Below are 16148 nucleotides of genomic sequence, written 5' to 3' on the forward strand. Positions count from 1 at the left end.
AAGGTGATTCTGGATGAACATAGATAAGGGCTTTATTGATTTGAGCACAGTCTGATCATCTTCATCATCGCAGTGATGCGAGTCACACTGTACAATCAATGCAAAACAGGAAACGTAACTCAACTGCTATGATTAGAACATGCAAATATTTTAATCTCCCAATCTGATGAAAAAAATCAGATGACAACCTAGTTCCACACATTTAAAGTAAAAGAAAAAATGACTGAAGGTGATTTTTTTCTCCTACCATTAAGAGAAACATACACCTTGATGTACATTTATACCACCACCAGACATTTACAGGCATCCTGGCTTGTGTGAGTGTGAGTGTACCGTCAGCGGTGTCCAACATGCTAGAGCGACTCTGTCCACGACTCATGCCCTTGACTGCTGGAGGCAGGTCCACTCTGGACCCTCTCTCCTGGGGAGTGGAGGATGTCACATCTGGAGGGACACTGTTTTCTGGAGGGCAGGAAACAATGTCAAAGCATAAAGGAGAACAACAGCCAGCCATCACTCTTCTGTATCTGTTAATAGATTATTAGATTAATACTGGAGCTATTCATCAGTGAACTTTACCTATGCGTGTGTGGGCCAGTACATCAGCCAACAAAGAAGCAGCAGGCGGAGGCTGAGGCAGTGGGTGGGTCTTGGGCTCTCCATGGGAGAGGGTGGAGGAAGCAGATGAGGATGTGGAGGAGCTTTGGACGGAACGGTTGATCCAGTAATCGGGGCTCTGCAGGCTCTGGGCTATAGCTGCACTGAGAGCTGCTTTTCTGCGCAGGGAGCCCTCATCCTCTGATGCAGAAGATGTGTCTGGTGGAAAAAGAAGCAAACAATCTTCTGATTCTGACTTAGTTTCCATTCGTTAGAGTCTCTTGAGGTGTTTTTTTTTTTTTTTTTTTTTTTTTTTTTTTTACATTATTCAGCCAAAAAGATATGATTTTGCACTGCCAGGTGCCAGGAACACAGTTTCTTGTTCCAGGGGACTTTAGCAGTATGTACATTAATGTAAAGCATTAGTGAAGGCTCCTGTCTGATCAAAAAGCAGGTCCCAATATCATTACAACAGGTAGCTGCTCACTGAGTGTGAGAAATCTGGTTTACCTGGAGGCGTACAGGTGTCTATGGGAGACTGGACGAAGGCTGAGCGTCTCTTGGTTGGCATAGGTGGTGCCATCTTCTCTTCTTTGTGCTTGGCCAGTGCTGCCTGCACAGCCTCTGTATGGATGTCTACAAAAACAGTGAGAAGAAACAGAGTGTCACAAAGCAGGAAAATTTGATTTAAAATGTTAAAAGGCAGGTTTTCCTGTTGCTGCACAGTATTTATGGTTTGTTTAACAGTGGGTTTTTTATGTATAGTATGTTATGTACCTGATCTGTAGCGGTCATCCCTGGCCCCTCCACTGCGGTGTGCACGGTGGTGTCTGGAGGCTGAAGAGGTGGAGGGGCCCGGGGCCTCAGGACTTGGGCTGGGGTCAGCACTGTGGCCAGGGGAACGCTGCACATCTGGCAGAGACAGCTCCACATCTACAAAACAGAAGCAAGTACTGTATGTCAGTAAAAACACACGCTGGGAAACAAACAAACATGAGGTTTGGGAAAGTCGCAAAAACAAACAGAGTGCGCTGCTGCTTTGCATAATGTCATTACAGCTACATGTAGGCATACATATTGTACGACACTCTAAATTTAGCCTCTAGCTCTAAAGAGCCTCTGAACATGAAGTGAAATAAGGGCATGTACTTGACTGATGATCTTCTGCTGTTAACAGAGTACATGAAACTAGGTTAGATTCAAGCAAATATATCTTTAGTCAACTATCCTTTCCTCCCAGGGGGATGAGCAACAGAGTCTGCATGAAGCTTCCCTGTGCCTGCTCTGAAATCCAGAACAAGCTGCTCACTACATGACAAAAAGCAGGTCCCACAAACTGTGGGAATGAAATTAAAGTATTAAATATGGAAATGATCCATATGAGATTTATATTTGTGCAGTTCCTTCACAAAATATAATGTGGTAGCTCAAGTCAAAGGCTGAAGTAGCAGGAAAGGAAGTTGCACATTCTACTTTTTGAAATAAGCTTACAGAGACACATTAAAAAGGATTCTGTTTTCAAGTCAGAGCTAATGTGAAGCAACTTTTCTGAGGAAATACCACACCCTCATGCAAGGCAGCTGACTGAGAGAAACCAGACAGAAATGTGACAGAAATGAAAGGCTCATAGTAACACTATGAAACACTGATACTGCACTACTACTGTGACTACCTATAAGACCGCACCAGTTTAAGAAAACTTCACATGCTCTGACGCATTAAGTGGTTTTGTTATTCTGGGTATTTACTTCACTGGTGCACTTAATAGTGAAGTTGTTAGATGTGTGTTACTATATGTTTAGTTATCATGTGTGCAGTTCCCATTTTTGCCATTAGAGTGTCACAGAAAACCAGATATACTCTTGGACAACTTGGGCAAAGAGAATTACAGTCAGGGTGGACAGTCAGTGAAGTTACTTTTTTATTACACTGAAAAAAAAAAGAAGCAAAGAAAGCAACAAACAAAGCCATTTTTTTGCACACAGAAAAGAACTATTAGGTGAGATGTAACTTCCAGCATACTGAAAACAAATGAGTTCTTCTGATGCAACTTTCCTCATCTCAGAGTAACCAACACCAAGAATGCTGGCTGAGAACACAACAAATACGCAGGGAAGGCTTGAAGGGAAATGAGGAAAAACAAATAGCAGAAGAAGAGCTGGTCTTACTTGGCAAATGGGGGATGTAGGAGGCCAGCAGCTTGGCTCTCTTCTTCTCATATCCCTTCTGTGTGATGTCACCTAGGAGAGAGGACAGCGACACCCCACCGTTACGTTAGTCAGAATTACCACACAAACACCAGACAAGCGCGTACACACACACACACACATACACACTAAGGGAACACAACATAAGACATCCTAGATCTGAATGAGTGAAATATTCTTATTTAATACCTTGTTCATTACAGAGTTGAATGTCTTATTTTCCCTTGTGTTCCCTTTATTTTTTTGAGCAGTGTATATACACACACACACACACACACACACACACACACACACACACTAGATGAAGTACACAGCATTTCTCTGACACAAAAACATGTAGCCGCTGCTTTAGCTAATATATGTGCAGGGGTTGGGTCATAGTAATAATCCTCTTTAAACTAAATCTCCTGCAGTCCACATGTTAATGGTTCTGTCCATATACAACAAGACAAGGAGATAACACCATTGTTTAGCGTTACATTAGTCCCAGCTAACAAACATGATGAGCACACAAAAACCACCTCCGGGCTATGAAACCCAAATATGATTACGGCGACTAGCAGATAATCATACCAGGCAGAGAACAATAGCAAAACTGAAGGCTATCAGGGAACAGTTGTGACAGCAAGCAGAGCGAAAAGGAAACCATGTGAGCCAGTTTCACATGGAACTCAACCATTTATCTCTTCCACCTCCCCCTCTGTTTTTCCCACTGTATACCCAGCACCACCCCTTCCTCTTTGGCCTTGGACTGGCAGGACTCCCACAGTTTACCAGAGTTTTTTGAAGAGCAACAGAAGCAAGTTCATTTAACTGGGGCTCCAAAACACACAGTATGCTTGTGCAACAAACATGCATTCATGCATGACACACCCTATCCAACACACACACACTCTCCTTGTAGACACAAACAATCCCACTGCTTCAATCTCCCACACACTCCAAGTTATTCTCCTTCTTCTATGTACAGTGATAACACCATATGCTATGTCAAGTGCAACATGCCAATGGGCTGCTTATCCTCAATCCCCTGACACCTTTTCCACACTGAGCTGGGACAACAAGGAGGCAGTCATCCAACCTTCTGAGATGAGGAGAAAAATGAGAGAGTGAGCATAGATGTGAAGGGAGGGGTGAAATACATGGTGAGTGTCAATGGCGGAAGCAAGAGGGAATGTAGCCTTGTGTGTGCATGAAACAATAATGGAAAGAAAATGAGAAGAGAGAGAGAGGGAGCTAAAGTTCAACAGCAGACTGCAGGGAGGTATGCTGGATAAGCCGGCACTGGGTGGGGAGTCCCATGTGTGACTCAGATACTGTGTGTTGTATCTTAAAGCTTTATCACATTCTGGTCACTATCCACTGGTGTGTAGCACATGCCTGGATAAACAACAGAATCAGAAAAGAAGTTCCCCTTAGGACCGAATATGTAGATTACGAGTGCGAGTCACAGGCCGTTATTTCTGATCCTTCCCATGCGGAGAGCTCGAGATTTCCCAGCTGTGGAATCCTGAGAAATGGGGGTAGAGGGACGGAGCAGAGGGAGCGCACAACAGTCGCCGAGAAAAAAAAGCCAGCAAAGCAAAGTCAGAGACAATTTAAGAGTGAGAGGGAGTGTGCGATTGAGCGCAGAGTGCTTTGTCATTCTGTATACAAAAAAGTTCAAATGGACTGGCCAGCATTCAGCTCTGAGTTCATGCTTGGATACACCCACCCTGAAAAACACAACAGTAAATCGAGTGTTACGATCTCTCTTTCTTTCTTTCTTTCTTCTTTTAGGCTTGCTACAGGTTTGTTTATTTAGAGGAAAACATTCACTGACAAGACAGTGCTGCGAGCGCAGCAATCAGCAGCAAACTGATTGTAGTGGAGTGGAGCATCACTGTGGCTGTAGACAGGGTTCTGTCAAGCCCAGTCCTGGTGCTGGGGTGGGAGGGAGGGAGGGAAAGATGGCGGCAGAAAGGTCATTAACAAACAGAGGAGAGCCTGTATTGGTGTGGAGCATAACAGGCGCGGACTGGCACGACCACAGTGGCTCTGTGGTTGGCAGTGGGCAGAGAGACACTCAGGGGCTCTGGGCTGAAAGAGCGACTGGGACAGCTGCTTCAGAACAGAGGAAAAGCTGGATGCTGTGAGAGCAAGAATGTGGTGTTTTGAGTGCGATCATGAGCAAAACAGTACAGTGACTGTATGTGTGTAATCTGAGGTCAGGGGACAGGATATGAGCGTTACCCCACCCTGTGTGCGCACTGCCAAAATCGTCTCCCTGCGTCTGTCTAGAGAAAGAGGAATGTGCTGATTGGAGAACACCGCAATAACAGAGAGGGCCAACTGGTCAGAAGAGCTAGCTCAGTGGCCAAAGCCTGCCCCGAGGTGCAGAGAGCAAATGTATGTGTGTCTGTATACACAGCTGGTGCAGGTTAAAGGGTGCTACAAGTAGAAATAAGTGCTGATCAAGCCCAGGGCAGAGGTCTGCTCTGTCAGATGTGTGTCAGTGTGTCAAACCACGACCGTTCATCTCTGTCCAGGCACATGCCGGACCTGCTCAGACCGTGGTAGAGACAGGTTGTTTAGCAAAACAAATCACTAAATATGTCTCTCTGATGCATTAACTCAGCAAGTAAGTTCATCTGACTGCTATAATCAAGCATAATCCTTCCTCCTGTCATCCAGGCTTTTTAAGTTTGCTTTGTGTAAACAGATGAACCAGTGTGTCTGTTTCAGAGCTCATTCAGGTCTAGAGGACAGTGACCCTCTGAATCTTCTTTTAAACTGCAGCTGGCGACCTCTGACCTCAGGAGAGAGGACATAAACTCAGGTTTCTCATAATGTCAGTCTATGCAAAAAGACATGAACGCACTAAACAAAAGTCATCTTCCAGACTTGTTTTCTAAACTGCCTGAAGACAGATGAAGTGATGCCTTCAGCTAACTCAGTTTGGTGCCTAGAGTGATGGAACAATAATATTAATACTTTCATGACCTCCCCTATGGAAACTTCTGTCATTAAATCTTAACACTGAAATCTTTATGTGAAGTGATAAAGTAGATTTCTACCTATATGCATCAAATACAGAGACTCTTCTTCTATGGGTCTGGTGCAATAACTCACTACATACAGGCCGTGGCTTACATTGAAGGAAAAAGGTGAGGCCATATTACCAACGGGTACTAAAGATTAATGTCTTGTGGTCAATTCCATGGGTTTTCCCAAGCAGCTGAGATGTTAAATCATCTGACTGACTGCAGATGAATGTCTGTTGCTTGGGTTTCTGCTAACAATAGCGTTGGCTAATTTGGCTTTCACAGACAAACCCAAAGAGGAACACTAATACCGCATCAGTGGATGAATAAATGATGAGTAACGAACAGTGGTATGAGAAGAGCCCACAGTCCGAGAGGGCTAGGAAGGAAAGGCTGAGGTTACGCTGTGTCGAGGGAATACACGAGACACAAATGAGTTACAGAAGCAACAAAAACTATCAGAGAGGGTAAAAAAGTTATAGTAAAATAATGAAAAGTTTGCATCCCCCTTTATAAAATCTTCTCTAATACTTTGTATGCCCTCCCTAACCTCCTCCAACATCTTAGGGTACCGTCTGAGCAGTGTTTGTATCTGTTCAGGTGTAATTTTAGCCCATTCTTCATGGCTTACTTGTTCTAAGTCTACCAGATTGCTTGGTTGTACAGCCCTCTTCACATCGATCCATAGGTTTTCACCAATATGCAAGTCTGGAGCCTGGGAATGCCATGGTAAAACATTCACTAACTTTGCTTTGTGCTTTGGATCACTGTCTTGTTGAAGGATCCACTGCCTCTTCATTTCTAGCTTTTTGATTGATGGTAGGAAGCTTTGCTTTAAAATCTTCTGCGTTCATTCTTCCATCCACTTTATGCAGAGCTCCAGTGCCAGACACACACCCCTGAAAACATCAGCGAGTGTCCACCATGTTTGACTGTGGGAATGGTGTTCATCTCCTTATAGGCAGTTTCTTTTCTCACCACACATCTACAGCCCTCTTCAAATCGATTCACAAGTTTTCAATGACACTGAAACAGGTGTTAGGAAGCCTTCCTGAGTGCTATGTGAGAATCCAAAACAAACAGCAGGGGACCTGACAAAGTCCTTAGAGGCAACTGGAATCCAAGTCCACATCCTCTTGTTCAGGTGAACAATTCCTATATGAATATGCCAAGGAGCTGAATGTGCGTTAAATATTATGCTAAGGAGAAAAAAGAACTTTCTTTCTTTGCTTTGTCATTTCAAAGTAAGGGGATGCAAACCTTTGCACTGTACAAGTCTCAAGACATTTACATAAAGTTTCAACAACAAAGCCAGTGTGCTCAGCTATTATTTCAATCATAGTAACACCTGTTGCCACCTTTTATACTGTGATATTCCTTCTTCTGAAGTAATATTAGGTGGCTTGTGAAACATTATTCTCCTTTTTGGAAAATGCTCTCTTCCTGGGAGGATTAGTCAAACACTTTTTAATGCCAGCATTTTCCATCTGTCTTGTCATCAGAGCTCCTTTTCTCAAATGAAAAAAAAAAAAACCCACTGACAGTTTTAAAAAGCAAGTGAGTGCCTTTAGTTTGTTTAAGCACCCTGTGTTAGAGAGGAACATGGCTGTATTTGAACATGTTAGAGATCTAGCAACCCTGGGGACAGATAATGAAAACACAGGAGGGCTCACACTGCAGCTAAGCAATAAAAATCAAGGTGGCAGCACAGCTCCTGGGGGTCTTAATAACAGGCCAAGGACACTGCTGGGCTAATGATGAGCTGTCACTCAGAGGAGTACATTAAAGTGCAGAGGTACAAGATTTGTGCTATGTGTATGTGACACTGAATGGCTTAACAATCAGCTGATTATGCTCCCAGCACTCACGGGTTACCTCGATAGCGCTCCAATCATGTATGAACAAGATTTACCCAATTTCATGAACAACAGGCAGTGAGTCACTACTTCTACTTCTGTGTTTTCATTATGTGGCAACAGCCCTGATGTCATTCTGTCAAATGTGTTTATTTTAATGGTGAAGCTGTAAACACAGAACACGCACATACCATGTATAGACCCTCCCCTACTTACACAGATGTTTTCAGCCCCCCGGTTGAGAGAACTACAATTACTGTGGGCAGATGAGCATGGGAGGAAGTGGCATGATAGCTTCTGTCACCCACGGTTTCCTCCGGCCTCACAGTATCAGTTCCTGCATGCACAAAAGCATCTACAGTACATGCCACAGGTTACTTGCAGAACCTCGACTGTAAACGATCACACACTCCAGCGAGGACAAGTTTAAACAGATAGCGGTAAATAAAACCTCCCTTTCAGATCATGAAAATAATCCAGTATTCACATTTTTGGCTTCTATCCTAATCTGTAATCTGAGATGACATCTAACCTAACAGACCAGTCTTCTCCATCTGGGCATTTGTGTGGACCTGTTAAAAAGGCTCCATGGCAAAAATGTCTGAACCGAGACTAGAGTCCAAGTCTGAAATGTAGGTCTGTCTTCTAACCCTGTGAAGTCGTGGCTGGGCTTCCAGGCAGCAAAACTGGTTTGATCTACACAAAGCTGTCTTTGTTTATCAGTGGTTTATTATCTGTGACAAATGTGATACTAATGTACAACACTATCACAGCTCAATCTCACAAGAAACAGATAAACAAAAGAAGACTACTCGCCCATGGGGTCTCGCTAAGCCGAGAAGAGACACACGGCTCAACCACAAGCAAAAATACTCACACCACATTTAAGCACGTTTACATGTAAATGCACACAAAAACACAGGGGCTGAGAGCAAAGGAACTAACGTCACCCATCTTATTTATAGAGACTCTGAGCAGAAATGCAAAAGCAACAGGCAGACTGTGCCGAGAACATGGTAAATAGCACTTGGCAGGAAACGCAAATAGGAATCTGAGACCAAGGCCGTTTAATGTCACCTGGTCGTTAGTTAAAGTACATGTTAGAAGCTTATTTCGATAATTCATGCTCTGAAACAGAAGCAGTTAGACAAGGAGAAACCGTACATTTCCAGACTCTGCTTTTGGAATTCCAACAGACAGGAATATAAATAACTATTTTAATAAGAGGTTATTCGTTGGTTATTTAAAAAAAAAAAAAAACAAACATTGCCGTCTTCCAGTTTACGAGCTGAGGACTTTGAATGTTACTTTGTCTTATGTCATAGTAAATTTACTATATTTTGGGTTTTGGAGTCTTGGTCAAGGAAACTGTGATGGGCTTTTTTTTCTGACATTTTAGAGACTACGGTGAACACTCGGTGCTCACATGAATCAGGTCGTCTACTTCTTTAAAACACTGCTTGGTCAACTGTCATCAGTATTAAAATAAACACTGTGTACTTTCTAGACATTTTAGTTCATCTTTATCTATTTAAACTAGATCTTCTGAAACATTTATGGATGTAATGTGTCTAATAAAAAATTTTTTTGAAACTAAATTAAAAAAAAACAGGAAAATGGGATAAGGTTGGTTGAAGTATTGGAGCTTGACAATTAACTGAATAAGGATCCACATCCTTTGGATTGTGTAGAATTCTCATATTTAAATCCGAAGTCAGTTCTCACTCAGAGGCTATTTTGACATCTGGAGAATGTACAAAGGCCTCCAGGACCAATGGTTTCCACTCTAAAAGCAGGCCCCCAATTCTCCCGGGAGCCAGCGAGTCCATGTGGGAGTTTTCGGGCACACAGGGAGGATGAGGTGATCTCTCTGGATGGCTGAAGAAAGCTGCCGACCAGCTGAGAGAAAAGGCTGGGGAGTTGTAATTTGTCCTGACAGAAACTCAGCTGGAGAAAGAGAATAAGTTTGTCTTTGGTTTCCCAAAAGGTGGACCCAGCAGGTCTCAGCAGTTAACTGCACTGACAAATCATGACTGGGTATTACTGAGCAAATCATAGTCCGTTATTATCATGTAAAATGTAAGAATGTAAAGAGAAAAAGAAGCAGACTGAGATCTGCATGTTAGTGAAGTTCAGGTGAACAATTCTGTGTACACTAGTATCCTGAATGTGAGGCAATAGCAAACCTTATCTATAAAGCCTTATAAACATAATATCTATGATGCACACATATTAAGAAACACACCCAGATACGCACAAACATTCTGGCCAATTCAACCCTGCACCTACCCTTTTCATCAGTCAATTGTTTTGGCTGTACTTGGATCAAAATTAAAATGATGTCTACTATGAACTGTAAGTAACAAGTGGAGGCACAATCAGACTGGACAGTCAGCATTCTGAAAGTTATTTTTGCCAAAGACAAATGCTCATCCAAGCTTTTAAGACTTGCTCCTTCTGTTGCAGTGCAGAAGGAGTATTGCCCAATTTCCTTCATTATTTCAACTACATGTGCGTTTTATATTGGCAGAGACAGGAGTTGCTATGCAAGTATAGTGAAGTTTCCAGCTGGGGACAGTTACAGCTTTGAGAGCTTATTTCTATTTTTGGCTTAATGAGAAAGCCACGCTGAAGAAGAGAGTACATTCTCCAACCCAAAAGTCTAAAGTACGACCCAAAAACATAATATTTTTCTGATCAAGTCGGCCAAATCACTGGTTCCTGGCTCTTTATCTTTCATCAAAATGTGACACTCGCCTCTCATCTGTGCTACTGTTAAAATATTTTCACTTTCACATGCTGATTTGGGTCACTGAAGTCAATAACAGGAATGTTGTACACTCTTAGCAGTGACAAGCTGCTTCACCGATAAGATTCAGAACACATTATTTCATCAAAGTGATGAATAACTGTAGATGGTCCACGGCTGAGTCAGACAACTGATGTCAGACTGGCACAAGTAGGTCATCTGTTAGTAAATGGCAAAGGTTAATAGAGTTTGCTCTTCAGTAGGGCTGCCCTAAAGCAGATTATAACTGCACTGGACAGTTCACTAACAGGTTGTGCGTTTGTGGCATTAGATAAGCAAGGCCACCTGAGGTGAAAGACCAATTCACAGATTGATCTCTGGTCAGATTAGGTAGCTACTCTGCCACTTACTGTATCTGCCACAGCACAGATGATCTGTAACCTGAGCTACTGGGCAGGTTATTGCTTTAAAATGATGCTGAACTGGGGCTAACGCACCAATGCGATCGCTTGCTAAAAAGCCCCTTTTCATAGCAAACATTTTTGATTTGTTACAGCACTTGAAGTGCAGGCGCAGTTAATAATATTAAATACACCTGTAGTTTAATGGCTGCATTCAGTTTACATCACTACATCACCGGTGCTATGCATTAGGGATGTACCGATACCAAACACTCACAGTACACTATCGCCACGACAAAAAGTCCACGATCCAGTATTTGTTACACTATTAAAAAATGCCCTTTACTATAAATCTTTTTTTTTTGTATGATTTTCCTCTTAACTTAAAAGTGCTCCTGCTTTCCTTCTTTATAGACGTAGCCAGCCATGACCTGGGCTTCCACAAAAAATTGGCATGAATGGTCAGTGGCACTGAATGACTGAACGGTTTGCAAAACCCAAAATGCGGCAGTCAGTGGCAGTCCTTTATTAAAAATATCTACATATTAATGCAGCAGGTGGATCTTGTAAACAAAACAAGTCACATTCACAGTGGAACATCAGTGTTTTAATACCCACTAAGCAGATTTAACTTTGTCAGTTTGGTGGCTGTGCCTACTGGTGGTCAGGTTGTCAGTACTGGAGTCGCTGGTTTTGATTTTGCATCTGGTTTGTTTGCCCATCTAGGTTAAAATGTACCACACAGTCATGTCCCGACTGTTTCTGTGAGACTGTCTCAGTCCTAAACAGGGCTAGTTTTGCCTTCATCCCACAGTACGTGTAGCTGCAAATTTTTTGTCAGTTTCCTTTCCTTTCCGTCTTTTCTTGAAACAGGAAAACTGAAATGCTGCAACACAACAGCTGTAAAAGTCAACAATGGAGCATTCACTAGGTCAGTTTCAAATTCTGATCACAGTTATACCAGCAAAATAACCGTATTTAATAACCGGGTATATACTGTCACAGTCCCACAACTGTATTAAAAAGTTTTCCTATCGCAATATCACAAAATTACAAATATCATTACATCCCTCCATGCATGCTGACAAGTAGCATCTGTAAGCCACTGCTACACTGTTTTCTGTCTCAATTGGCCTTTTCACCGAAAATAAAGACCAACTTTGATTATGGCTTTGAATAGTCACATATCCAAATGCATTCCTTGCACAAACATGTCTAGTTTATCAAAATGAGTAGGACTGATCTACTGCATTTGTTTTTTCAAACTAATCAACACAACTGGCAAAGCAACTGCATCATACTGTTCACCTGCCTTCACTCAGCAGGCATCTGGAAGAATTCAGAGGTTTGTTCAAACATTTTATTAGGAAACTCCTGGCAGACGTGTAACATTGCCACAATCTTCCAGAAATCTCAACACAGCGCACACCTGTAGCAGGCTCAGTACTGCTGTTAACTTGTCAGTCAGGATCAGGGCCTTCCCTTCTTGTTCCACAACATTGTTAATGAACCACAAAAAATGAGCCATGTTTTTCTCTTTTTTGTGCCACTGACTGTTATCATGAAAACATGGCTCCTAGCTCAGATTGAGTCTTGTAGCAGCATTCAGGCTCATGTAAGAGCAAAATTAAGACTGTCATGACAGCTCTGTGAAACAAACCAGTATTGTGTATGCTGGCTCAGTGTCACATTGTCCTGGGTCACTGGGGTTTGAAAAGAGCAGAGCCATCATTAATGTTATTCCGAACACCCGTGTATCTCCCCTATATCGCTGATCAGCGAGAGGTATTTTGCCGCTTTCTCTCCCAGCTCAGTTATTTTAACCAGGTCAGTAGGTTGACTCTGGCTTAATTGGGCTCACTGTAAAGACAAAGAAAAAAACTGAGCAGAGACTTATTTGGACAGAGGCATCCTGGCTGGCAAGCTGCATGACAGGTCAGCGTTTCAGTATTGCTGGGTAACCAGTGTATTGAGTGGTGAAAGTGAGACGCATCAGGTTTTCACTGCGGTGGTGTTGTAGTTCAAGAAGTGTGGAACACACCTGACCCTCGGTTCACTGAGCTGTCATCTGTCTGTCCTGTTGCCCTTCACTTACAACTGTGGGTACACAAGGCTATCTATTGCTAAACATGTGCCAAAGAAACTGACTCCATCCTTTGCCCACCTCTGGATAACATGCACAAATGATTCTTCTTGACTGAGCTAAAGTGCTCATGGTGATGGGTTAAAAGAGAGCGTTAAAGCAGAAGGAATAGCGTCAGCCAGCCAGCTGACTCATTAAATCAATATAATAAGCTCATAACAAGCCATGAGTGGTCTTTGAGAAGCACTCGCATCCCGAGTGCTGAGTCTACAGCTGACGCTGAAACCACCCAGGCTTTAATGCCTATGTTCTGCTCTCTGGACAGCTCACGGTCCTGACCTCCCACCACCCACCGCTGACAGTCATTAAACAGCCTGTCATCAGGATGGGAATCTACAGCCACTCTGAATCTGTGGGGATGTTCAACAACGTGCAACTCTAGAACAATGTGCAAAAGAGGAACTCACTCTGGTGAATAACAGGCTGTATGAATGTGTGTCAGTCTAAAATACAAGAACCTTTGTGTCAGCGAAAACATTTTACTTTACATGGAACTGACGTTGCAAGGTCACAGGGGAGTGGTACTGAGGCAGGCAACAAGCTAGTCACTACAACACAAGCAGGTAGGGGATTAGGTGATGGTGTAATTAAGGGGAAGGCGAGAGACTACATACACTGGTATGATCCTGATACGGCTTCATAAAACTATATCTGCACTAGTGCTGCAACTAACACATTTTCATCATTGATGAACTTGATTACTGTCTTGATTGTTTTGTCCATAAATGTTAGAAAATGGTGAAAAACTCCCCACACCCCACAGTGAACTCTTCAAATGTCTTGTTTTGTCTCACCAACAGTACACACCCCAGAAGATATTCAGTTTGCTGTCATGTAAGGCTGCAAATATTTATTTTCATTTTCAGTTTTAAAAAATTGTAAACACTCATGACGACATCCTGAAGCCCAAAGTAACATCTTGTTTTGTCTGACCAATAATCCAAAACTGAAATATGAATTCTTCAATTCTCATTTAAGAACCTGATACCGCTGGATAAAAAAACAATGACACAAATGATTAATTACTACTAGTAATAATCGATCAATCAAGTAAATCACTGCATCTCTAATCTACAGTACTTTAATGTAGGTACCAGACTGTCAGAACGTAGCCAACAAAAACAGCTTTTTAGCTTTACAAAAACACTGACAAATGATGCCGAGTTACAGTAAAACACTCCGTGATTTCTGTGAAACTGAATCCAAAATGGCTTCAAGCTGTCTTGAGCAGCCTGTGCAGACCAAACATAAGGCGCTTCAGTGTTCTTTTGTTGTTGGAAAATCCTAATCAGAACTGAAAACTTTCAACTCATACTATACTGATTTGACGTTCTCTGGCAACAACTCAAGTTTCTGGTTTGAGGTATTATCTGCCACAGGTGTCTAAAGATGTATAAGCCAACAAGTGTGTACATGGTTTGAGCCTCAGGGGAAAGTTTATCTGGATAATCTTTGGCTGTTTCACCACAATCCCAGCCAAATGATTTTGATACAGTCAGACAACAGTCATCAGGTTGTCGTCATCGTCTGTGGGAGTATGTAACACGACACAAACCTACTGTAGAGTGCTAATACAGGAGTGTGAGAAATACTATGCACTGATATACTATAGTACTTGCTCCACAAACCATCTAAACAGAGTCTCATTCAATGGTAACATTACAAAAGCTAGTCAAATACAACAGGAATAAGAGCACAGGTCAGGTTTACAAGCAAACTGATTTTACCTCATCTCCAGGAAATGACTAAGGCCCACTCGGCCAGAACTGTAGCTGTGATGTGTCAATATTAACCTAATGTTTCCATTCAAGGCAATAAACACACAACATGTGGCCTCGCACCTGCCTAGAGGCTCGTGTTAGGACAGAGAGGCTAAAGCCACACCCAGTCTGTGCATTTTCATGCCCTTTGTATTACTGCTTTCTATTGGGAGTTGATTTAAAGGGGCCCATAATGACAAGCCAAGCGCTAGCACAATGTGTTCTGAGGGTCCAAGAGGGGAGATACACATCGGCTTGTTGAAGGGGTTTCCTGAAGACTTCTACTCACTGGGAATTGTTTGGCTCCGCACAAGAAATAGGAAAAGAACTATTCAAAAGCAAGGCACAAGTCCAGAGGGGGGAAAAAACAACAAAGTGACTGACAGAGAAAGCGCTTGACCTTTTTGGAAATTTTTGTTGAACATATACAGCAGGACAGCTTTACTCCTGAGCTCTGGTTTCCCATCAGCCCTTCCTGTGACACAGACCTGTGCTTTCATATACAGAAACTGACCAACTGCTGAGAAAATGATCTCAACACCCTCTTCAAAGGCTGATCGGTTGAAGAGTTCTGGTCATTTAAAGTGATAATACCACATCATAGTTGCTGTCAGAAGACATGTGGAAGCAATTTTTTAATTCAGCTTTGATACAATTTTATTGCTTAATGGAGAATGGAGGTCTTAAAAGAGCCAAATATCAAAAATGCCCCTTTAGCCTCCAGGTCTAAAGGAAGTGACCTCACTGTTCCAAATCCAAAGCAATGCTGACATATAGTGAAGGCATTAGCTGCCTGCAAGACAGTGAAGTAATGCATCATGTGGGAGGGAGTAATGTTAAGTATACACAGTTTGTAGGTAACATGCAAAAAAAAAACACATCTAAGGCCACTGGTAACGCTTTAACGATTAGCACTCCTATAGCAACCTTCTGCATGAGTCCGACAGCAGGCCGACTGGCCTGAGGAGGGCAGTTCCCAGTAGCCTGTGGTATTTCACATACAGCCTACATGTAGCAGCCAAGCAGCCAGTTGGTTGTATGTAGGAGTATTTGCTACTGGCTGCTGTCTACTTAGCCTCAGCAAGAAAAGAAATACACATTAGGATTGACTCAGTGGGACAAGACCACTGCAATAATGGTGGCACTTTTGTGTCAGAGAGATGCATGTTTTCTCCTCTTTGGGAATGAAATGGTAAATGGACTGTATTTATATAGCGCTTTCTCACAGTGTGTTACACTGGCCAAAGCGCTTTACAGGAGATCATACACCATTCACCCATTCACACACACATTCACACACCGATGACGAGAGGCTGCCGCACACTGGCTATTTATATTCATAGGAGCATTCTTCAGCATTAGCACAGTCACATGGAGCGTCGAGCCATGGGTACAGCCTAGCAGTATACTGA

The 16148-nt window shown here is 42.6% G+C and overlaps 1 protein-coding gene across 4 annotated transcripts in view; it reads right to left on the minus strand.

Annotated features, from left to right (window-relative positions):
- Positions 1–16148, minus strand: part of dip2ba (disco-interacting protein 2 homolog Ba) — a 40629-nt gene that overhangs the window by 19420 nt on the left and 5061 nt on the right. For all 4 annotated transcript variants that reach the window (XM_020617189.1, XM_020617181.1, XM_020617207.1 and 1 more), the window contains exons 2-6: positions 2766–2837; positions 1375–1530; positions 1108–1233; positions 580–816; positions 334–462 (exon numbers count right to left, since the gene is read on the minus strand). In XM_020617189.1, coding sequence (XP_020472845.1) covers positions 334–462; positions 580–816; positions 1108–1233; positions 1375–1530; positions 2766–2837 — 720 coding nt within the window. The remainder of the gene's footprint in view (positions 1–333; positions 463–579; positions 817–1107; positions 1234–1374; positions 1531–2765; positions 2838–16148) is intronic.

The sequence above is a fragment of the Monopterus albus genome, unplaced genomic scaffold, assembly GCF_001952655.1.
Source record: "Monopterus albus unplaced genomic scaffold, M_albus_1.0 scaffold6.1, whole genome shotgun sequence".
In the NCBI taxonomy this organism is placed as follows: Eukaryota; Metazoa; Chordata; class Actinopteri; order Synbranchiformes; family Synbranchidae; genus Monopterus; species Monopterus albus.